Genomic DNA, 23,320 nt, shown 5'->3' with positions numbered 1-23,320 from the left:
CCATTCACTGGGCATCAATTGGAAACTGGTTTAGTGACACTGAGAGTACTTAGGGGTTGCTGGACCAAGATCTTCATATATAGCAGACTTTAATGATCCTGAGACATTTTCAACCATTGAAAAAATAGCTTCACATATGGAATAAATTCCCATGACATTTGCCATTAAAAATTCAGCATTTATTGGGAAGGGATTTCCAGGTACACACTGCAGTGTGACTAATGTATTTTTACTGACCATATTGAGTTAGGGTTTTTTCTGGGCTGGGTGGCTATTTTATTTGCTTCACTACTGTTATGTAAATCTAAGTAAAAGAAGTTAAGGACTCCCTGTAAGGCAGTAAGATGAATGGCCAGGTTTCAGTCACATGAACAGCTGTACAAACTTACCTGCAAACTAAATGCATAGGTGTCAGTGAAAGGATTTGAACTGTATTCCAGTGGCACAGATGTAGCAGATACCATGACAGGCTGTACACCCTTTTGTCAGTGAAAACTCAGGAAAAGAAAGACTTTTAGATCTAGAAACTGTTCTGAGGAATGGCATTTAGTGAAAAAGCTGAAGGGAAGGAGTTAACTAAGCTAACTAGTTCAAAGGTGAATAAAAGCACACATGGATTTAATGCAAAACATTTATGGAAAACTTCCTCAGAAGAGATTTTAAATCAAGGATTTTGGGGGTTAACTGAGTCACGTAGGGTAACAATAATAAAATGAAAACTGAGATTTGTTTTAAGAAAGTCTGGAGAAAATTGTTAAAGCAGTAGTTATTAAAAAAAAAAATAAATAGGTTAATGAAAGCATAGACTAGGGTTCATAGTAGGCCCAAGGCTCAAATTCTCAACAGACTGATGCTTAGCTTTCATTAAGAATTTAATGAAGGGATGGCGTTTAACAGACAACTATAAATATGTCAGTATCAGTGAGAATAGAAATTTTACCAAAAGGACTGAAGAGAAAGTTGGCCACACTAAAGAAGACAAATTTTAATTTAGACTTTCAAGATAATTTAAATTGAAGAAACCAGTCTAATCTACTTTTGCACATTGAACTGCTTAACCAGTTTTTGCAAAAGTCTGATACTTAATCTAGCTCTCTGTTTCTCTTTTTATCCCCTGACAGCCTAATCACTGTTGGTTGCATTTGATGGTGCCTGAATTTTCAAGGAGTCTACATAATCTTCTCCAGAAATTTTCAGATATTTCAGATATGTCTGATGTTCTAAGCAACTATTCAATCATCAATAATCTCACAAGGATAATTAATGATCTTATGGCATGTCTAGCTTTTGATAAAAATAAGGTAATCTTATACAGAGTTTCTACTTTTATGCTAGATATTTTTATTTGAACTTTCTGTTGCACAGTATTCAGTAATAGTTTAAAAATGTCCAAAGCTTCATTAGATTTGTTCTCATTTCTATTTCTGTACATCTGAAATCCTACTTTGTTTAGAAATGCACTGAGTACACTGTGCTAACGTTGGCTAGTTGTTATCTCCTGTTTCAAAAGAAAATGGCTTACAAGGAATTACAGTATATACAATAACTTGTATACAGTTATTTAAGTAGCCAAAAATGTAACCATCATCTTAAAGATAATTAATTCTGGTCTGTTTGAAACTGGCAGAAATCTGCCTTGTGCATCCAGCTTAAATTATTCATTTTGCTAGTGATCATAATGTAAATTTAAGGATGATGTGGTTGAAACTATTATTATACTCTTAGTATGTATCACAGTATGTGATGCTCTGAAAGCTTCACCATGGTTTAATGAACTTTTATATACAAAGACACAGCAAAGACTAGAGTATATCGGCCCATTTCCATGTGTTTCTGAATTCCAACAGCAGCTGGAAGGATTTCAGGAGTCTCACAAAAGAGATGCCTGATTCTCTTGTGCAAGAATGATGGGGAAAAAAAATTAACTTTGTAATCCCTTACGCAGCTCTAACCAGTCTATCAGTAATTAAAAAGAAATTCTATAATCAAAGATTTTGTCCCACTGAACAAAATGGGCAAAATCCATCATGTTCTTTAGAGCAAGGATTTCATCTTCCATATACGTTTATTTTTGTCAAGTACGTCCGTAGCTGTTCTAATTACACCTTTTTAACATCCAGAATGAATCAAATGGACTAAAACACTCAGTCTCGTTTAGAGTGGCATACCCTTGTCATATACCAGCATTATACTGCTGACACTATTTAGACATTCCCTACCTTTCCCTTTCAAACTGAATTCTGTCCAATCTTCAATGTATTTTTTTTTTCTATTCCTGTCCTGATGATTCAAAGCACTCATCTGGGATGTGGTTAGGGAAGAGGAATTTTGTTTTGTAGAAGGAAGAAGTAAATATCCTGTAACTCAGAGAAACAACTTGCTATCGATTTCCTCAGAGAAGAGTGATCTTAAATCTAGTCCTTTTAGCATTAAACATAAAATCATTTTGGAGTCAAAGGTAGGAAGTTTTCCTTAGTACATATTTAACCTATGTTCTCACCACTGTCCTCCTTCTTGGGAGTACAGAGTAACCCCATGCCAAATTTGACCTGCTGGCATAAGAAACAGTTGTTATGAAAGCCATAGTCAGGTAAAAAGGAAGAAAGAAAAAAAAAAAAGGTAACTGTCAATGATCTTAACATGGACCTCAATCTGGTTGTTTAGTCTGGCATAACACACTTGTCTGTTAGACCTCAGACTGATTTGGCTTCCTTGTTTATAGTCCTGCTCTTATTTTTAGGTCCATTATCAGGGATCTCAGCCTGCTTCTGTGCAGTATTGTATCCCAGCTATTGTATTCTCTTCCCTGTACTCTTATGATAATAGCTATGATTGTGTTGTGTTCCTGTATTCAGATTAAAAGGATCATGTGGAACATTGCAAAGTAATGTGAAATCAAGGTAATTTTTTTAATGAGGAAAATAAAAAATAGTCTTCATTTTCAGTGTAGGATGGGAGACTGCCTTTCATTGCTTGGCAATTTTACAACACTGGATGAATAATTTATTTCTATTTGCAAAGCTAATTTGAAATCCTCAGATCAGAGGGCTTGTATGTTTTATGAAGATTGTATACAGCAAATTTGGTCCTCTGCAGGTTAAAAATTTAAACTATTTTGTGTCATCTTTGAATATTTTATTATCTGTTGAGGTGCTGAAGTGAGCATCTCTCTTGACCTTCTTTCAAGCTGAATTCTATATTTTACCCTAGGATTTTATAAAAGAAAATGATCACCTTTATGAAGAAGGTCGCTTCATTCCTGAGGATTTTTTTAGGCACTTTAATAGTACCATTGAGGTCTACAAGGAGTTTGCAGATACATTGGACAAGAATGACTGCATTCTGCCTTCAACAGTAGAAACACCAGAGAACGGTAAGATTGCTGTCATTTGAGGGAACAGAATCTAAGTAGATATAAATCGGTGATTTTCCTTTGATTTCAGAGATGCTAAGGATCTGACGCTGTATCTCCATGTCTCCTTTTTACTGCCAGTTAAAATTACTACCAACACCGAAGCTTGTATTTCTATTTGAAGTCGAGTTCTATCTGGCAGTAAAACTAGTGCCATCGTTCTTAGTGACGTCATTCCTTAATATAATCCAAATAACCTCACAATACTCTGCTCTGTTTCTTTTCATCCCAAATATATCCTGGATTGTCTTTTTACATTGTTCTTCTTATCTTCTATTAATGCTCTATTTAAGTTTTATAAGGTAGTAAAGGAGCCTAACATTGCACTACTGAGAGGATAGGAAGCTAGGACAAGTTGTAAATTGCAGCAGCCTCAAGTCACTTCCATATTCATCCCACCCCTCCTGAAAAGGGCCATGTTTACTTCATCTAAAAATTTTAACAAGCTCAAGTCAGGCTCCTGCAGTTCATTCTCATCTTTCCAGTAAATGGAGGTTTTGTATTCTCTTTTCTTTTACCCTCTCCAGTGACAGCTATTAGCTTTTTAATTAGGGCAACATATCCAGTTGTACAGTTATACCAGTGGTACCTAGAAGTAGATCAGTGCCATAACCTAAGAACTTGTTTAAAGCAATTGCTTTTTCAGAACATCTATTCAGCAGCAGCTCAGTGTGTAGACACATCTGCCTCTTAATAAGACTGCCTTTTTTGGCTTAATCCACTTTATAAACATCTCTAGCCAGATTTTTAGAACAGCCCTATAGCCACATCAGAGTAGCCCTATAGCCCATCATCTTATATAGAGGGAACTGTATTTTAAGTTACATAATGCTGACACACTCATTTTCTATTTAGATTCCAGAGTCGCTGTCACAAAAACATTTTTGTTTCCTCCTGTTGCTGCCAGCTCCCTTAGGAATGACAGCATTGGCAGTAACACTAGCAGTAACAGTAAGTACAAGTGATTGAATTAATATATGTGTCTCAGTTTTGTTCTGGTAGCTGGTTGTTACGAGAGCTCAGAGGAAAACAATGTCATTAATTGTGCAAATTAATGGGAAGTTACTTGTGCCTGATGGTGTACCATGTGTTTCTCAGCTGTCATACTGAAATGCAATGAACTTATCTAATCAAAATTTAGAAATGCTATCAAGTTACAATGATGTGACAGCTCTCTACAACTTGGAGAGGGCAGGTCTCTTCGTTTTGGCTGTCGTGAGGTCTCGCTAGTCATATGGCCTCAGAAAACTTGGCTGTCCCAGACACCTCATTTTAACTCTCAGAAAAGAAAGTTGCTCCCAATGAACAGAATAGCTGTCCTAAATCAGGCCCAGGGTGCTCATGTGGACAAAGGTTGCCTGTACATTGCATTTTGAGAGCACTGTCAATCCCAAGCTTGACACCAAACCTGAAGGCAGTTCTCATGTTTCCTTGCTGTAGTAGCAGTAGGACCAGCTCCCACAGGCAGCGTGCTTTCGGTTGAGGTCAAGGACAAGGTCACTACACTTTTGGCAGGCTCTAGTCTTCTCTCTGACATGGCCATCTCCGTGTTTCTCATCTGTCTTGGTTAGTGTATTACATGACTGGTCACTGACAGATAAGAGATCCCAGAACTGATGCTGTAAGAGCCTCCACATTACCCGTCATGAGGTCAGAAAGGGTATAGGAATCTGAGGTGAAGAGAAACAGTGAAGTTTCAGGGGCTTTCATGTGACATGTACAATAAGGTGAATACTCCCTGGAGCTTTCCATGGGAACAAAAGAAGGGGATTTTCCTTAGAGGTTCCTGAGACGGTGATTAAAGCTTAACCATGTTATTGTTTCCCTTGTTCTTGTTTCCCGAACACAACAGGATGATAATGTGTATCTCTTTTATAATTTCCCCCTTTCACTTCACAAGCATCCATGCTATCTAAATGTGTAATTATGAAGTGTGTGGCTGGTACTCCTGCTGCTTAAGAAAACATGGGCAAGGGGGCAGCATGGTGTAGCCTGGTGGGCATGGTGGTAGTTCCTGATGGTGGGACAGATACTACTAAGACTGACTTTCTTCTCATGCTTCTTCTCTTGGGAATGTGTAGTCTAGTTATTCTCGGGGGTTTTGTCACCATGCATGCCACCCCTTAGCTGGCTCATAGCTGCTGTCATATTTGAAGCCCTTCCTGATTGCTTTCTAATTAAGAGAAGGTCTTAAGTCATCATTCCCCAAAACCCTCTGAGTATAAGGTTGAAACAAAAAACACCTTTGACTCCTGACTGCCAGCCTTCTTCCCTGTAACAGAGAAGTCTCACTGCTGTAAATTCCTCTCCAAGAGGTCACAGAGCTGGCTGCAAATAACCTGATGAGCCCAGGGCCAATTATGAGGCACCAGGAGGGGGCTAAAAAGCACATACCTGTGTCTCTCAGGTCTGAACATGTGATAATTTTTGCTCTTGCTGCTAGAGGAAAAATATTCAGCTGTAGCCTGAAGTAATGGGAATGGATCAAGGAGCCAAAAGACAGATTACAGGAGCAGTTCAGATGAAAGGAGTTTGACCCAGTACAGTAACAGGAGGGATGCCAGGCAGCGCAACAGAGTGTGGCACCTGTGTCTGTACTGTGGAGGGGAGTACAGAAGCAGGTTTATCAATCTTTTGTTATAACTGGAACTGATAATCAAGTAGGAAAAAAGCCTAATTAAAATAATGCCGTAAGAAAATTGTTTGGCTGGCCATATGCTGTACAGGTGTGTTTTAACTGATTATCATTCTCTTAAGCAATTTATTGGAAAATTGGATATCAGTTAACCGTCTGATGTAGAAATGACATGAGGTCTGCATGTCTGGAGCTGGGGACAGTTTGAACTCGTAATCAGATTAAATTACATTAACTTGGACATTGGATGCTGCCTGGTTACACTTTAGTTATTTGTTTGGAGTTTTTTGCAGGGAGAGATCTGTGGCATCTTTATTGGCATCTCTGTCTGACTCCCTGAAAATGGTCTTAAGTACTGATTTTAGTTTTGTCTTGGCTTTATTGCTGAGTAAGCTTTCTTTTTTACTTAACCCCTACGTTCTTGGAAGGAACAACAATGAATAAACCTTATTGCTTCCCATGTGAAGACTCCCCAGCACAGGGGACCCTGTCTGCTGGCTTCAGTACTGTCCTCAGAACAGTACCACTAGATTTAAACTTCAGAAAGCAAAACATTTGGAGAAGAGAGGAAACCTGAAAAAAGCATCTCCGGACACAAACTACTGTAATGTGGGTTTTGGGTTTTTTTTAAATGACCCTCTAATTTTAAACAGTTTTAAATTGAGTTATTTAAAATTCATGGTTTATAGTTCATTTAGAAGCATTCACTGTTTGCAAAAGAACCCCTCCAGATTAATAATAAATTTTGAATTTATTAGTAAAGTCTGTGTAGTTAGACGACTTGAACTGCTCTTAAGTCCAAATTCTAATTAGATAAACCTGAAGTGCATAATCTAATAAAATCGTTTGTGAAATAATTATCATAGAAATTGTATATAATATAAATTAGCTAAATTACATTTTTTAATGTTGTTGCTACATTTGTTGAGTCATATTTCCTGACTTCATTGTTATTACACAGCAATAAAAATAAACTACTATAATAGAGTAGAATCTTGACTAAATCTACATCAAAAGTCTTACCCCAACTAAGTGTAAAATGGAACAGTTATCCCATTTTCATCCTTGTAATACTGAATGTAGATCTGTGCCATGTTCCCACTCCATCTTTTCCCCCATAAAAATCTCAGACACCACCACCACCGCCAATTTATTTAGGTTGGTTTGTTTTCTTCTCTTTGTGCTACATGACTATAGTCCAATTTAAATTCCAATAACTGTTTAAGTCCCAATCTCATTGATATTTCTCTTGATTGTTATACCATGCATACGCTAGAGAATTCAGATGAGCTGGTTCCTATGTAAAGAACTAGTGTCAGAATAAGAAGTCTTGAGTCCTGATCTTTTCTTTCAGTGGTTGAACCAAACAATAAATAGTGATGTTTTTTTCCCATCAGATGAATCTCATGTTGCTCTGATTAAAGCTTGAACTTACTAGCTGTTACTAACCCTTCTCACTCAATTTAGTGCCATGGTATTATTTATATTTTTACGGAAAGTTGTGTTGCTTTCTTCCATTTTTGCCTATAATTTCCTAACAGTAATTTAGCTATATTATTCAGTACTGAACAGCTCAAAGAACATGTAAACACAGAGATCTCTGTAACTGTTTTTAGGAAGGTGTCCTTCTATAATTAAGCAAAGAATACTGTAGTTTAATTCAGTAATTGCACAACAATTTGAAAATGTGCACTCATGACTTAATGCAATTGGTGTTGCCTCTGTGCCTTTGTTCTCTTGTTCCAACTTTATAGTTAATGGAAAACCCTAATGAACAGGTGAGAGCTGCTCTGCATTTTTACAGATAAGATCTAGTGGTAATTGTGTTGGAGCTGAGCAGAAGTAAACTGAAAATTCCTTTGAGACATATACGGCAAAAAAATCAAGCCAGTGTTTTAACTGGTTGCTAAACCTACACACATGGCTCAAGGTGGAGAGCAGCTCAATAACTTCATTGTGTAGCTGAGTGGCTTTTCATGTTAATATATTTTGTTCACAGCTTAACATCCCAAAGTCAATGAAGACTATGTATAAATCAACATCAGATGAGCTCACTCCCTTAGGGAATAGTCCACAAGGTGCAGAGTGAGAGCTCTGAGAGATGCTGGCCTGCTTCCTTTTGCACCTTGCTTGATAGAGTCTGTTTTAAGTGAATAAATATACTAACTGCAAAGCTAGCAGTTCCTCTGGCATTGCCCAAGGAGTTCACACAGTTACTGATACACCTGGTTCCTCCTCTTCCTTCTCCTACTCTGCTTTTACAACTGCTTTTTAACTTTCTGTGTAGAACTCTTAAAGTTTCTAACATAGGAAAAGGTCCCTCTGGAAGGAATAAAAACCTATTGGCAGCCAGCTTGTTTTCCTTATTTCCCTTTTCTTCATTAGAACACAGGTCCCCAGGAGATTCTCCAGACTGAAAATTCTACAACCTGTTCTGTTTTAGATGTTAGTATAAATAAAAGGCACACGAAGAAACCTGCCATGATGCATTTCATTCTCTCCAGATCTTTCAAGAGACTTTTTCTGGACTTGAAAGTGAAATTAAATAATCTGTTGTTTGCTTTTTAAGGTAGTTATGGGTTACTTAACTTTCAAATTAATTCATACACTATCAAGTTATGAAAAAAAATCTGTTGTCATTTTTAAGAGGTAGGCTGAGGAGTCTGTCACAATTGACTGTATTTAGGCTCTGTCCCTGGGTTTCAGGTCCCCACATGGAATGATAATTATGAATTCTTTTCAGTTTTTGATGCTGAAAAAAGCATCAGCATTGGAGATATCTTCTCAAAAATCAGATTTTTCCACTTTTAGATACCTCATTGTAAAGGAAGCTCTTCAGTTGTCTAAGACTCTCTAAAGTTTGTGAAAAATAATGGTAAAAATGAGGGTGCTAGACTATCACTGATTGCCCTGCATACAAAGCATTTCTCTAGAAGATCATGTAAAAATCAGCATGCTTGCCATGACATGCTGCCCAGCATTGAAGAGTAGGCAGAGGATTTTTGAGGTTATACACTCTACCATAACATGTTATCAAATAAATTATGCTCTGTATGACCTGAAGAGTTTCTCCTTTGATTTTTATTTCACTTTTCCATTTTTCCTGAAGTTTGCAGGGCAGAATTGAGAAAACATGGCTGTACCCATGGGTTTTGCATAATTCAGTTGTATAACTCAGTGGTCTCTCACTGGGAGGAATGGCTAATGGTATTAGGCAAATCAGTGTTGCATTTTTCTTGACTCGAGCACAGAAGCAATTGGAATTTTCTTCTGAGAATGTGCTGAGACTACAATTCAGATAAAGTAATGACAGGAATTTTTTTTGAGACTGTGGTGGTTTGACCTTGGCCAGGTACCCCCCAAGTAGCTCTATCACTTCCCCCCCCCCCCTTTTTTTTTTCTCAACAGGGCAAAAAGGAGAAAATAAAATAAGATAGGAAAAAAACCCAACCCTTGTGGGTAAAACAAAAGCAGTTTTAATGTAAGCAAAGCAAAAGCAAAGCAAGGTCCACACGCGGAAGCAAAAAAGAAAACAGATTTATTCTCTACTTCCTGTTAATGGCGATGTCGGGCCTTCTCAGGAAGCAGGGCTCCAATACGCGTAGTGGTTGCCTCGGAGGACCAAGGGTGACCCCCCTCCCTTCCTCCTTTCTCCCAGCTTTATACTGAGCAGACGCCATATGGTATGGAATATCCCTTTGGTCAGTTTGGGTCAGCTGTCCTGGTTGTGTCCCCTCCCAAGATCTTGCCCACCCCGTCCCACTGCGGGGGGAAATGTCGGAAAGAGCCTTGGTGCTGTGTAAGCACTACTCAGCAGTAGCCACAACACCAGTGTGCTATCAACACCCTGCCAGCTCCCAGCATAAAACACAGCACCATGAGGGCTGCTATAGGGGAAAATCAATTCTGGCTCAGCCAGACCCAGTACAGAGATCTTCATGCTGGCTCTACCCCACTTGAGTATGTCCAGATTTCTTGAAGGTCAGTTCTGCAAGCAAACCTCCTCTATGCCTAACCTGGGATGAACAGTTTGAGAAGAGATACGCCCCTCCAGTTAATTTCTGCTCTTAGTTTTAATGTCTGAGCAGACAGCGGCAGATTAATTGATGACCTCTATTTTCCAGCTGATGTTCACCTCTGTAGAACTTTGTCTGCTATCATTCCTTTCTCCTCTGTAGACAGATTTCTTTCACAGTAAGCAAGCATCAGTTCTGCTTGACCAGTGTTTCCTTTTACTGTGCCAAATCTTCTGGATGTAAGTAAAATTCAAGCCCCTATAGTGAGAACCTACAGTTTGTAAACAGTGTGAGATAGAAAGATATATGTAGAATATGAGTATATAAGATACGGACTTTCTGTTTTCTTAGTTTTTAGTTCTGTCTACCATGAGTCTAGAAAACACAGCTAAATTTCAGAGATAAAAAGAACATTTGTGTAAAAACTAGCAAAATGTCAACCAGAAAATCTCAGAGAGTTGAAAATGAGTTGCTAGTTAATTATGAGAATGCTCCTTTCCAAACTAAAGTGTTTACTCAGAGGCTGTTTAATAATGTACTAAATGCACATTGCTTGACCCAGTATATCATATGGTACATACTTATACATTTACTATTTGCATGAGTCACAAATTTCTAGTGCTACCAGTCCATTTTCATTTCTGTATCTAATCACCTACACTTTGCCAGTGCTTGTAATTTGGTTCTTTTTCCTGTAATCTGACGATACACCCACCATTTGAGCTGCAGACACCAAATCTTGAAAGGAACTAAAACTGGGTGAATGGTGTCTAAACTAGCAGTCTCCTGTGGCTCACTTTGCATTTCAGGAGGTGGACCCCAGGGTGACTCTGTAGGAATTTTCACATCCTGCTCCTGATTAAATAACTGGAAGGCCACATTTTAGTCTCAGCATGCATACAGTTCCCTGTGAGGGGAATGGAATTGCTTGTGTACATAGAAGACGAGGGCTGGGGCTTTTCCATATAAAGTGTAAAAAGCTATCAAGAAATGGTTACAACAAAATATCACACAGCTAGACTTCAAGGTACAAACGTTTGATCTTACTGAAGTCAGCAGGACCTTTCCAGACAGACATTAGAAGTGAAGTCAGGCTTATTTTGTTAAATTAACCTCCCTCGAGAGGCCTCATGTTGGTCGTTCATTAGTGACAAGGCAAAGTGTCTATCTGCAGTCAGTGGGATGTGTCTTATGGAACTTAAACAAATGCACAAAGTGACAGATGTATTCTCTTCCAAAGAATTCCTTCATCTTACAAAATAAGACCTTTAAAAATTGATAAACCCTAAACTTTGAAGTGTAGGAAAGAGAAAATTCTCTACAAATGACAAAAAGAGAATTAGTGTTGAACTATTCAACATAGCTGTTTCAGAAATGGGAGGAGCATCCTTGTGGCCAAAAATTTCCTGCGAGATTTTGTATGAGGTGTACCTCATGTACATGAAATATCTGTTCTACTATTTAAGAAGCTGTTATGTAGGTGGTGCATAAAAGTACTCTTGCTAGTAATGTTGCCCCGAAGATAGTTTTCTGCTATAAATCTGTCTTCACTAATGAGAACATCTGTAATTACAGAAGAGGCACTTGGCTTCATTAGCAGCTCCAGCCTGCAAGGGATCAGCATAGCACTGACATCACTGCTGTCTCTTCTTATTGGCTTTATTTTGGGAGCCATATACTGGAAGGTAAGAAATATTGCATTTAATTGTTTACATAGTGATACTACATTTCATAGCTATGGGGAGGTAGGAAGAACAAAACTGTTCTGCATTTGAAAACAAGAGACATCTGTCCTGATCTTTACTGAACTGTGTGACATTCAAATGTAAATCTATGTTGTCAAATTCCTGAATTCCACCACCAAAGTGCAAATCCTGTTTTATCAGCATGATAGGTGTCTCATTGGATATTTAGAACATGGGATTCCCCCAATTTTCCAGTTCTATTATATCTAGAGAAGAGGATTCTTTTGCTTTTGCCCCTTGTGGCCCTGCCCACAATACAAAGGCTTTGATAGTAAAATTATACCAGTAGCAGATGTGTGTTAGAGGACAAGATTTGGCCTACATTTTGCAAAATTACTTTGATATTGAAAATCTGAAGCAAACTGAAACATACAACCATTGTTTAAGGAGTTGTTAAAGAAAGCTTTAGAATATTTATATTTAATGCATTTTTTTCCTAGAAAACACATCCTAAATCCAGACCAGAAAGTGATGAAACTACACAGTGTCATGACTGTCAAGAGGAAAATGAGATAAGGTATATTGTTTCACTTTATATATGTATATGTAACAAATGTAAGTTTATCTTTGAGAGCTACTTCCTGAAGGTTTCTCTCTAGCTCTAAGTTAAACACAAAAAAACCCCAAACACAAGGTCTTGCTGTAGCAGAAAAACATGTGCTTAGGGTGTGTCCTTTAAAGGAGCTTCTAGTTTAAATATAAAAACTGATATGGAGGAGAGTTCTGCATACAAAATTTTATTAAGGGGACATTACTTTTACTTTATCTGTCCTTATCCTTACACTGTGAGAAACGATTGCAGAGACCTATAGGGGAAGGAACAAAAAAGAGGTGAATTTTGGTATTTGCTGTGTTCTGAAAAGTTAGTTTGATTTTATGTAAATATATCAAAAACAATGTCTTCCTGACTGTGCTCCTAAATCCCTCTAAATATTTTTTACATTAACATTTTTATGTTCTTTCACTTCTTTACATTCCCCAGGCTATGTGTATATAAACATCTATGTTTTCCGTTTTTTTTTTTGATGTTCATAGAAAATTAATGAGAACTCATTCAAATCCTAATAACTTCCTAAGGTCAGCCTGAAATGATTCACAGCCCTATTCATATGTAAACACTGCTTTATCTGATTTTTAAGCAGAAAAAATTCTGTGTAGCTCAGTCAATCAAATATACCTTGGAAATAACAGTTGAAGACATTCAAAGTTGCTTGGACATGACTTGGGCAAAGAAGTCTGTGAAATTCAGAAAAGGACATAGGGAAGTTTTAAGTTATAATAGTTCATGCTAAAGCATTTTGAGAGTATTATTTAACCTCATATTTCAGGGTGTTGGGTCAAATTTTAACTACGAGGGATTAAGAGAAACATCTGATGCAGATAGCAGAAGGTCACATTTTATCCTCTAGGATTCTCACACTGTGTGAAATGCCTGGTGCTGCCCGCTGTTGAAGGCAGTAACAGGTGAGGTTCTGATCTAGCAGTTTGGTCACAGAGATGAAATTTTCAATGTTTAAACTTTCTAGAATAATACATTCTTAAAACAAATGTTCTTCATGTACAGTACATAGAATGGAAGATTGTATATTCACCAAGTATATTAGTTGCTACAAATCATCCTGCACTTCATCCTCACAGGTATTAAAACTTGTGAAATGGAACATGCATCTTCCTTTTAACTCTACAGGAAATATAAAACATTGCTTTATAGCAGGAAAAGAGAAAGAGGAAATAGTTAAATGCAGGAGATGGCCTTAACAGGAAATTTAAGCAAGTTACATTCTCCATCAGACATCTTCTTAAATATATGGCATATGGTTTTTAATTCCTCCTCCCTGAGAAATTTGTAATATTCAACTATAACTAGGAAGACCTAATAGCAAACATAAATTCTAATACTTTGGGTTCCCTTTTATTTTAACTAACTGATAAACTCTTCCATTCTATTTCCTTGAAACACCAGCACTGTAGTAATAAAGTACCTTTTTTTTTTCAGTATGTTGCAGCAAAAAGAAAAAGAACATCTACAAGTGTAGCTGTTGCTTTTTCTCCCTCAACACTGTTACTGTTTCGTGTACTGGTAAGTTGTTATGGTTGAGAGTCTTACCATAGGCTTAATAACTTGGCTGCTGAAATATAAACTGATTCAGAGTCCAATTTGGGAAAAAAATAAAATAAAACTTGTTATCAGTAGGCTTCATTTGCACCTGAGATCTTTAGCAGCTGATGCAATTAATCCTGTACCATTAATTTAGGCATTTGACTTTTAACCTGAATGTTACAAAATGAAAGATATCAGAATTCCAAAATGAAGGACAGCTACTACTTCTCCTTTTTGGCGTGAGAGCCAATACAGTGGAGTTTTCAGCTGTTGTCCTACAGCTATTTCAAAGCAGCGTGACCTAAAAACCACAATCCTTAAACTAGCAGGTGAGTGTAGGAGAACAGGCCAAGTAGAGCTGAACTTCTATTAATTGTTGCTTGCTCAGCACAGTTTGCAGTATCTGTAGCGTTATCAGAAACATCATTCTTGCTTTAGTATGTAAGAGTGAGCAGCAAAGGTGAGTGAGCTTTCTCGGTCTCCGCTGTCCTCTGCAGAACAGAGCATGTCTCTGGCAAGGGGCTTCTTACAGCAGGAGTTCTGCTGTACTTAACCCACAGCATCTCTGACAAGGGTCTGGAAGAGTCAGGCAGCGCTGAATGGTTCATTTTATATCATGAGTGGAAAGAGCAGCATAAAGAGTATAACAGGCAATCCAGGTTTTGCAGTTCATCTTGTAGCGGTCACTCTCAGGTGTGTTCCAAAGTGTTTGTTGTGATCAAGTTATCTACAACTTGAGAGCTTTCCAGTCTCCTCAACTGCTTTGTTCTAACATCTGCTCACTGAGAAGGGAAATCATCACTGCATTGGACAAGTAATTTGATTTTTCCAAAGATGTAAACTCAGTTTGATATTGGCTTGTCTGATGACTTCAACGGGAATTTTGCTGCCAGAGATTGCCAGGTAGCAAAATGCACAAACATAACAGTTCTGTAAGACCATGAGAGTTGTTTCATCACCTTAGATGACATCAGTGAGCTTTTGCAGGCAAGTGTGTTCTTAGACCAGGAAAGTACATATAATAACAATAATTTTTCTTTCAGAATAAAGGAATGTCTATGCAAGTGTCATGAATATATCTGTTTCCAAAATTATAAGAAAAAATGTCTATGTTAGATGTTTGGAAAAGCTCTACTCCTTAATTACTAATTACAGAGAGGAAAACTAATCAGCAAAATTATAATTTCTGTTTTTCTCTTCAGGCAGGTAACAGTTCCATGTTCGCTTCATAAATGAAGCAGTTTTAAGCACATTCGTATTCCTTCTGGAGTGACAGACTGAGTCTGCATCTGTTGTTGCTGCCCATGACTCCATAGACATGATACAGAAATGAGGACAATTTGTGTTTGTTACTGTGAAACCAACACTGAATTGAACAACGACAAGAAGAGTGTGCACTTAGCAGGACTGTATCTTATGTGAATATCTACCTTGTGTGGCATTTGGGGATTTTTAATTGCATTATTACTTGCAACTGACTCTGGCAAACAAAGTACATGTCCTCAAAAAAAGCATCTTTCAAATGCCTCCAACCATGTATAATCATTGAAAGTCATAAACACCTTTGCATCCTTAATTTAAGTTCTGTGTCCTCTACTTTGGTGTCTTCAGATGGAGTTCTCTGAACTGACAGAAAACGCAGAAATGGATACAGATAATATACTCTTCAATATTGTATATAAAACTTGAAAGCAAAGTCATGCTATGGACCTGTGTTCTAGCCTTTTACTTATAAGGAGCTGTGTTTATGCCTGGCAAAGGTCATGTGTACAGCAACATGTGGTCTCTGTCAGGTGGCTGGTTGCCCACCCCAGAAAGCCTCAAGAATTCATCAGCATTGGTGGTCTCTGTTCAGGAGAAGCAAATACTGGATGGAGACAAACTAAACAGGAGGTGACTGTACCTCATGGAATTTCAAAGCGTTAAGAGTAACTGCTGGGTATGTGAATATGGTGAAATTTCCAGCCATGCCAAGGAAAGGGAAAGTAAAGAGTCTGAATTGCGTTCAAACATCAGAATAAAGACAAACCCATGAAATGCATTTTAAATGCTGAAGATGGATGCATGCCATTGAGACCTTGTCTTTAAATGTATAGCGTGGAAAATCTGAAAAAAACTGAGTGTATTTAGCTTTTTCTTACATCAGCTGTAATTAATGTTTGCATTGTGTTTTAAGTGATTAGTAAGCTTTAATATCCTGGAATTCTCCACTCTTAAAGTTAATTCTCTTGAAACAAAAGAGAAAGGCTTTGTTTCCCACTTGTCATCTGCATCTATTGCTGTTGTAGCATCTATGGAATCTGTACAGGACTGATGTACAGACATGCATTTTCAAGTAAATCCTAAAAATACCATGATAAAAGTTACAAGTGTAGTTGTGCATCTTTTCATCTTGGCTCTTTCCAGATAATGGGTATGAATTATTTATCTATATTAGGGGTTTGTACTTCAGATGGTAAAGGTGGCTCACTTCAGATGACACACTGTCATCTGTCATTAAACTGACCAGGTCAGCAGGAGTTCTAGTTTAAGTAACTTGAAAACTTAAAAAAACCCAACACCACCCTTTTAATGTTTTGCATAAAGTTGCAGTTCTCTTTAAAATAGAGACTTAAATGGTCTTTTAATTTTTACTTAATTTTTTAAGAATTGTTGTGGAAATTTTAATAATCTGATTAATCCTCTAAGAAGCATGCATAAAAAAATTATAACATACATATATATGTGTGTGTGTGTGTGTGTGTGTGTGTGCATGCATGTGTGTATGTGTGTGTGTGTTATTGGTAAAACTGATTTGTCCTTCATGCTTACCAAAAAGAAAAAACCTAAAAACCTTACTGTATTTGATGACAGAGATTATGTGTGCCACTCTGTGTGGAATTTTGACACTCCTGAGACCAACATCAGAACTTCTTGTGAATTGATTTGATCATATGGAACTATTTTTTTATTTATACTGAGACCTTTTTGCACTTCCTGGAAGTCAGAAAAGGGTCCTCAAGCCCTACTCAGCTAGTATAGTTAGCATAGTTCCATCAATGTTTAACAGAGATTTGGGGTTTGCATCATCTGAGGAATTTAAACTAGATCAAAAGAAGCTTACTGTGAGAATTAGGCCTTCATTTTTATTCAGAAGATGCTGGAGCACTCACCACTTTATAAGAAATAATCAACTTTGCTCATCACTTCTAAAAAGGAAGCGCTTTCCAAATTTTAGCTCTGCAAAAATCAAACAACAAAATTCCCTATCTGCAGCTCAGTCTCATTTGACATGGTGTAGTTCTTTACTTGCAAGGCCCTCAGACTTTGTGTTTCAAACTTATTTAAGTTACCCTGAAAGAAATGTCAGCATGACTTAGTTGATGGGAAATTTTCACCTTATGGGTAATGCAGAGAATAACTGCGTATTGGTTTTGACAGAACAGAAAAATATCCACAGTAAATGGAAGCAATTATCCTTACACATTTTACAGAAACCTTAAATACTTCATGTGGCTATACAATACGTCCTCAAAGCAAGCTTATGCTTGAAGTTCTACTGCATTTTTCTTAGAATCATTTAAAGAAAAATCCTGTATTTATTAATGTTCTTTGTTCATAAGAATGTTAGTTTTCCTAAATGCATTTTTTTCCAGAAAATCAAATATACAATGATGTTGCACACTCGTGTGCCCCGAATTACATGTTGATATTCAAAATGCATGATGCTTTAGGCTCCTTAGTCTACTATTCAATACTATAGAAAATATCAGTTGTAAATTTAAACCCAGATAGACTGCTACAAAATGTTCACCTTCCAAGAAACATCTTAAAATAGTAGCTAAGTCACTTTCAAATGATGTCAGATACTTTGATCTCTTCCATACAGCAAGGCAAATTTAAGGCTACATGAGAACAGAAAGAAAATTCATGTATAAGCCTTCCAACTTCACGTCACAAACATAGTTCTTTGCATATGCACCAAAGTCATATGACACATGGAGTAGCAGACCTGTTGTTGGAGCTCATGGTTTTCCTGTTCTCTGCACCCCCTTTTGAGAGATCTGAACAAAACGTTGGGTGTTCACGATCATTTTGCAAAGCAGGACACTTCTAGACATTTGTGGATACAGTGGATGGTGTGGCACTTGGAAATGTGATCATGAAATTATTTGAAAGTTTCTGTGCCCAATTTGTCTACCCACTGAGGAGGCCCTTACTTTGGTGAAATTTTGAAAGACTACTGACTTGGAAGATGTTTTTGAAATCAATAGAAATAGAATAAGTTACTGTTCAGTGGAAGTAGGGATGGCAGAAATAGTCTCTTTAGTTGCTTCTTTATCCGGTTGTAAGCTATTCAACTTCTGAAGAGTGATCACTTTTTCAGTCTTCTCTTTGGGTAGACAGATGCTGTCCATTAACACAGTTAGAAAATGAACACCCTTTCTCTTAAAATGAAATTGGGGAAAAATGAGTGTTGTATATTTTATGCAAAAGTCAACAAAATTTTCCAGGTATCTGTGGCTTTGTGAGAAACTAACATTTTTAGCTTTCCTTTGGAGTAGTTGAACTTTGCATGCAATTATAGTGGCCTTGTGACAGTAAAAAGCAGATCGTGATATACTGAGTAACTCAATGTGTTACTTTAGGTGTGTGTTTACTTGAATATATTAATGGTACTTATTTCCTCACAAGGTCATTTTATAAGTAAGCTCATAAAATGTGCTATACTATGGAGTATGTGTACAACCTGCACATTTTTTAGATTCTGATTTCACCAGCTCTGTTTTCTCTGTTGCTCTCTCTTTGTAATCCGCTAAAACTGTTCAGTACACACAATACAACTATTCAATTGAAAAGCTAACTGTATATGTAAAATACAGATATTTTGAGTTAGATTTACATTTAAGAATTATCCAATGTTCTTCAATTCAGGAATCTAATTCAACTGTCTATTAAATGCAGATTTACAGTAATGATGGCATGTTGCTATTATGTTATCAAATTGATGGAACGCAGAAACTTCAGACTCTTTAGTGATAGAGACGCAGATGTTTGCTGGTTGTATCATGGGCAAATTCTTTTATTTCAATGTAAATATCAGCACAGTCTTGCATAGTTACATTCTGACTGAAGGTAATCAACAAAGTTTATAAAATGTGATGTGTATGTATATATGTGTCCTCTTAAAGATAGATGTTTTCCCAGATCCTTTTTTATACTAGTTCAAATTTGGAATTTACATTATATACATATACTTTATTGTTCTAAATAAAGATATTATGCACTGCCAAATAATTAGTATATTGCGTTGTGTCAGACCCATTTAAGACCCTTTTTTAAGTTGTGTCATCTCCTGGAAGAATTTTCTGCCGGGATGTATGCTACTAGATGCAGACTCCTTCATAATACATTTCATTTCTTATTCATGCATTTTGAAGCCTTGTGCCACCAAAGTATATGTACTCATTATCAGCCTTCAGTGCTGATCCGTAGTGTATCTGTGATTATGAAAATTATTCCAGCTTCAGAATTAAAAGTTTCTTGTAGCTCCCTAATGAGCTTAAATTTGTTTGTGCCCTACTTTAGGCAGTTTTTCGCGTTACATTCTTGCTATTAGCTATGTATTGGGATTTTAATTTACCATTAAAAAGTCTGAATGTTGTTGATGCACTTCTTTTGCAGTAAGTGGCATTTACCAACTCAAAAATTTATTACAAATAGCAGGGTTTTTCAGCTGAGACCAGAGCTTATCCCATAAGGATGGCATCCTTCCTTTCAAGTTTCAACAGTTTATTGTGGCTTTTCAGTAAGAAGCCCAGGACAAGGCATGAGGTTGGGAGGAAAAACAGCTGCTCAGGAAGCTCTGGCACCTCTCTGCTCCTGAGAGAGAATGAAAGGATGCCAGCCTAAGAGGAAGAGATAAACCTGCTGAGGCTTTCAACCTACCTCAGAGAGAGGTAAGTAGTCTTGGAAGAAAGGCGAGGCTTCAGTAATCAGATATAGGGGGGTTACAGATAGGAGTGAGGCACATATAGGGTTGATGAGAAAGAGCAGAGAGCAGGGTTATGGGCTGGAAGACAGGGGAACAGGATTTGGGGCTGACAGAATTTAGGACATGGACAGGAATGAAAGCTGTGGCTCTTGGTCTGGACACAGCAAGAAATGGAGAGCTGATGGGCTTGAAGAAGGCCATGGAGCAGTGGAACTCTGCACTGATGGTGCAGTAAAAGTCATACCCTGAGGAGCAGCCTTGGTGGCTCAGGTGGGTTGGAGGTACGATGGTCACTCGGTTCAGCTAGGGCTAGGTGAGCACCACGTAGCTGCAGAGGTTGGAAATTAACATACTTCCTATGGAAAGCAGCATTAATGTAACAAAAAAGAAGCAGGCTTGCCATGAAAGTTCAAGAAGGCAGCATTAACAGCAGGGTACCTGGAAATGATATGTAAGAGCTCTTAGATAACAAAACAACTGTTGCTGAAGTCAGGAGCTGGTAATTGGTAATCTCATTCAATGTCCAGATGGAGATCGGTAATGAGTGGTGTCCCTCAGGGGTCTGCAGTACTGTTTAATATCTTCATCAGTGACAGTGGGATCAAGTGCACCTTCAGCAAGTTTGAGACAACACTATGCTGAGTGGTGTGGTTGACACACCTGAGGGACAAGATGCTGTTCAGAGGGACCTGGGCAAGCTCAAGAAGTGGGCCACGTGAACCTCAGCAAGGTCCTGTACATGGGTTGAGGCAATTCCAAGCACAAACACAGGCTGGGCGAAGAGTGGATTAAGAGCAGCCCTGTGGAGAAGGACTTGGGAGTGTTGGTTGATGAGAAGTTCAACATGACCTGGCAATGTGTGCTCACAGCCCATAAAGCCAACGGTATCCTGGGCTGCATCAAAAGGAGCATGACCAGCAGGTCAAGGAAGGTGATTCTCCCCCTCTACTCCACTCTGATGACATCCCACCTGGAGTACTGCATCCAGCTCTGGAGTCGTCAGCACAGGAAAGACATGGACCTGTTGGAGCAGGTCCAGAGGAGGGCCACAAAAATGATCAGAGGGATGAAACACTTCTCCCATGAGGAAAGGCTGAGGGACTTGGGGTTGTTCAGCCTGGAGAAGAGAAGGCTCCAGGGAGACCTTACTGTGGACTTTCAATACTTAAATGGGGCTTACAAGAAAGATGGGGACAGACTTTTTAGTAGGGTCTGTTGCGATAAGACAAGAGGTAATGGTTTTAAAATAAAAGAGGGTAGATTCAGACTAGATATAAGGAAGAAATTTTTTTACAATGAGGGTGGTGAAACACTGGAACAGGTTGCCCAGAGAGGTGGTAGATACCCCATCCCGGGAAACATTTAAGGTTAGGTTGGGTGGGGCTCTGAGCAACATGATCTAGTTGAAGATGTCCCTACTCCTTGCAGGGGAGTTGGACTAGATGACCTTTAAAATTTCCTTCCATCCCAAACTACTTTATGATTCTATGATTCTGTGAACTGTAATATACTTAGATGGAGTAAAGGGTAAGAGTGAAAGTCTGGGAAAACAGATGTAACTCTTCAGCCGAAGAGACACCACCATAATGTTTCCAGTAGTCTGACTTACAATTTTTGGTGTAATTTTATTCCATGTTAACAAACATGTTACTAAACATATTTTTGCCCAAAGTTTCTGAATGGCAATACATAAGATGCTTTTATTTAATGAGATGGGTTGTTTTAGGATGTCATGCTACATTAACAACTTATAGAGCCACTTCCTTACTACTCTTCATGTAGCTGTTGATGATAAATTTTCTTCCAAAGTTCCAACATTTCTAAAATTGATTAAGTTTCCCAATAACTACACTGAAGACTGTGCTAACACAAGCAAGTTTCATGTTGTTATATGCTTAAAGCAAATCATTATGTGCTGATGCATAGTAGAAAATAAGGCTAAATTAAAGCAGACTGGCAAAATTGGGAAGAGTGAGGGAATGGAAGTTTAGCCCTCTTTTTCCTCTACCATATCCTGAGGAAAGTTATTTAAACATATAACAGGGAAAATACCAAATGCGATTATAGTTCCCCTGACTTGTGGCCCTTTCTGCAAGATCCCACGATAAGCAAGCAGGAACTAAAAATACATATTATACTTTTTCCAGACAGACGTGAGCCTTGGGCTTCTGGCCAGTCACAAAATACAGTGAAAATTTTCATTCTTTTTTGGCAAAGAAGATATTTTCTTGAGCTCATGGAAAAATATTCAAGTGAGATCACAAAAGCCTCTTTGTTTGTCACCAGTTCTGCTGTGCAGGATAATAGCATGATAGTAAAATTGGCCCAATTAGAGTAAAGAAGCTGCAGAGCAGAATGTATAGCTTTTGTCAGTTTAAGTGACTACTCCAAGTGATAAAATGTCATTTTAGAAATTTCACCTTGTCATCTCCTACATTGTGATTGATGATTATTAGGACCCCACAGGTTATTTAATCTGTCATGTTCTTAAAGTTAAATATTTTAGACCTTGCTTTTTCTTGGCAATGCTGTCATCATTAACAAAACAGAGAACAGCCTTCACCTTTAGAAATGACAAAAGGGGGATGTGTCTCAAAGCCAATTAATAGCATCAGTGAATGCAGAGACATAGCATCTAAATCTTTTGAATCACATCCCCAAGAATAATGCAATGAGTTCTTTGGGGTGATTATTCTTTTGCCAGAAGTGGAGAAGAAGTGTCCCATCAACATGGTGGTACTGCTCAGCAGTTTGTTGTTAAGCCTTGTTTCGTACTGTTCCAGAGGAATCCAATTGCCTCAGTCAGTAAGCACTGCATTTTCTTGATTTTAAATGCTTTAACCTTTGGATCAAAGAGTTATGCAAATGAACGATGCTGTTACATGCTGTAATTGGTTACTCACTGCATTTCAAATAGAATCACTGATACACAGCAAAGTTTTAAGCAGGCATACTAATGTACCTATAATGTAGTGTGTGCATGTATGTGGGATGGAGGAGGGGGAGTGGAGGAGGAGGCAGTGTTTGGATGTAGCAAACTTTACAGGTAACAACTATGAACTTCAATTATACACCCTGAAGGAATGATTGCACGTTACAGAATCTCTTCACAAATCCAGCCCTTGGCAAGAGTGAGCCTCAGGTTTGCCAAGTGCCATGCACTGATCAAAAGGCTCTCTGGGCACCCCACCCTGAGCTGCACTCCCCAGACATAGACAGCTCAGCACCATCACCCTTCCTGCTCCATGGCTGCACATGCCAGAACCATACACACCTACCATGTCCCTGGGGGCACCTATAATGAATCCATCTATCTTTCCATATAGGCCACCAAGGTTATTTCACTGAGAGTCAAAATCTGGCTCTGGGTTGCATGACTCAAACAAGTCTTCTGCATTTCAACCTGGACCATAACTAGAAACTCCCCAAATCCCCAG

The 23,320-nt window shown here is 38.1% G+C and overlaps 1 protein-coding gene across 2 annotated transcripts in view; it reads left to right on the top strand.

Moving 5' to 3' along the window:
- KITLG (KIT ligand) overlaps nt 1-19,186 on the top strand; it is a 57,322-nt gene extending 38,136 nt beyond the window's left edge. The window contains exons 4-10 of one of the 2 annotated variants that reach the window (XM_074870709.1): nt 1,122-1,301; nt 3,211-3,373; nt 4,268-4,363; nt 11,639-11,748; nt 12,249-12,325; nt 13,805-13,888; nt 15,112-19,186. In XM_074870709.1, coding sequence (XP_074726810.1) covers nt 1,122-1,301; nt 3,211-3,373; nt 4,268-4,363; nt 11,639-11,748; nt 12,249-12,325; nt 13,805-13,844 — 666 coding nt within the window. In that variant the 3' untranslated portion in view covers nt 13,845-13,888; nt 15,112-19,186. The remainder of the gene's footprint in view (nt 1-1,121; nt 1,302-3,210; nt 3,374-4,267; nt 4,364-11,638; nt 11,749-12,248; nt 12,326-13,804; nt 13,889-15,111) is intronic. The other variant, XM_074870711.1, reaches the window with a different exon arrangement.
- The last annotated feature ends 4,134 nt before the right edge of the window (nt 19,187-23,320 follow it).

This window comes from Strix uralensis, chromosome 5 (assembly GCF_047716275.1).
Source record: "Strix uralensis isolate ZFMK-TIS-50842 chromosome 5, bStrUra1, whole genome shotgun sequence".
Lineage (NCBI taxonomy): Eukaryota > Metazoa > Chordata > Aves > Strigiformes > Strigidae > Strix > Strix uralensis.
This window is presented reverse-complemented; position numbering and strand designations above follow the sequence as displayed.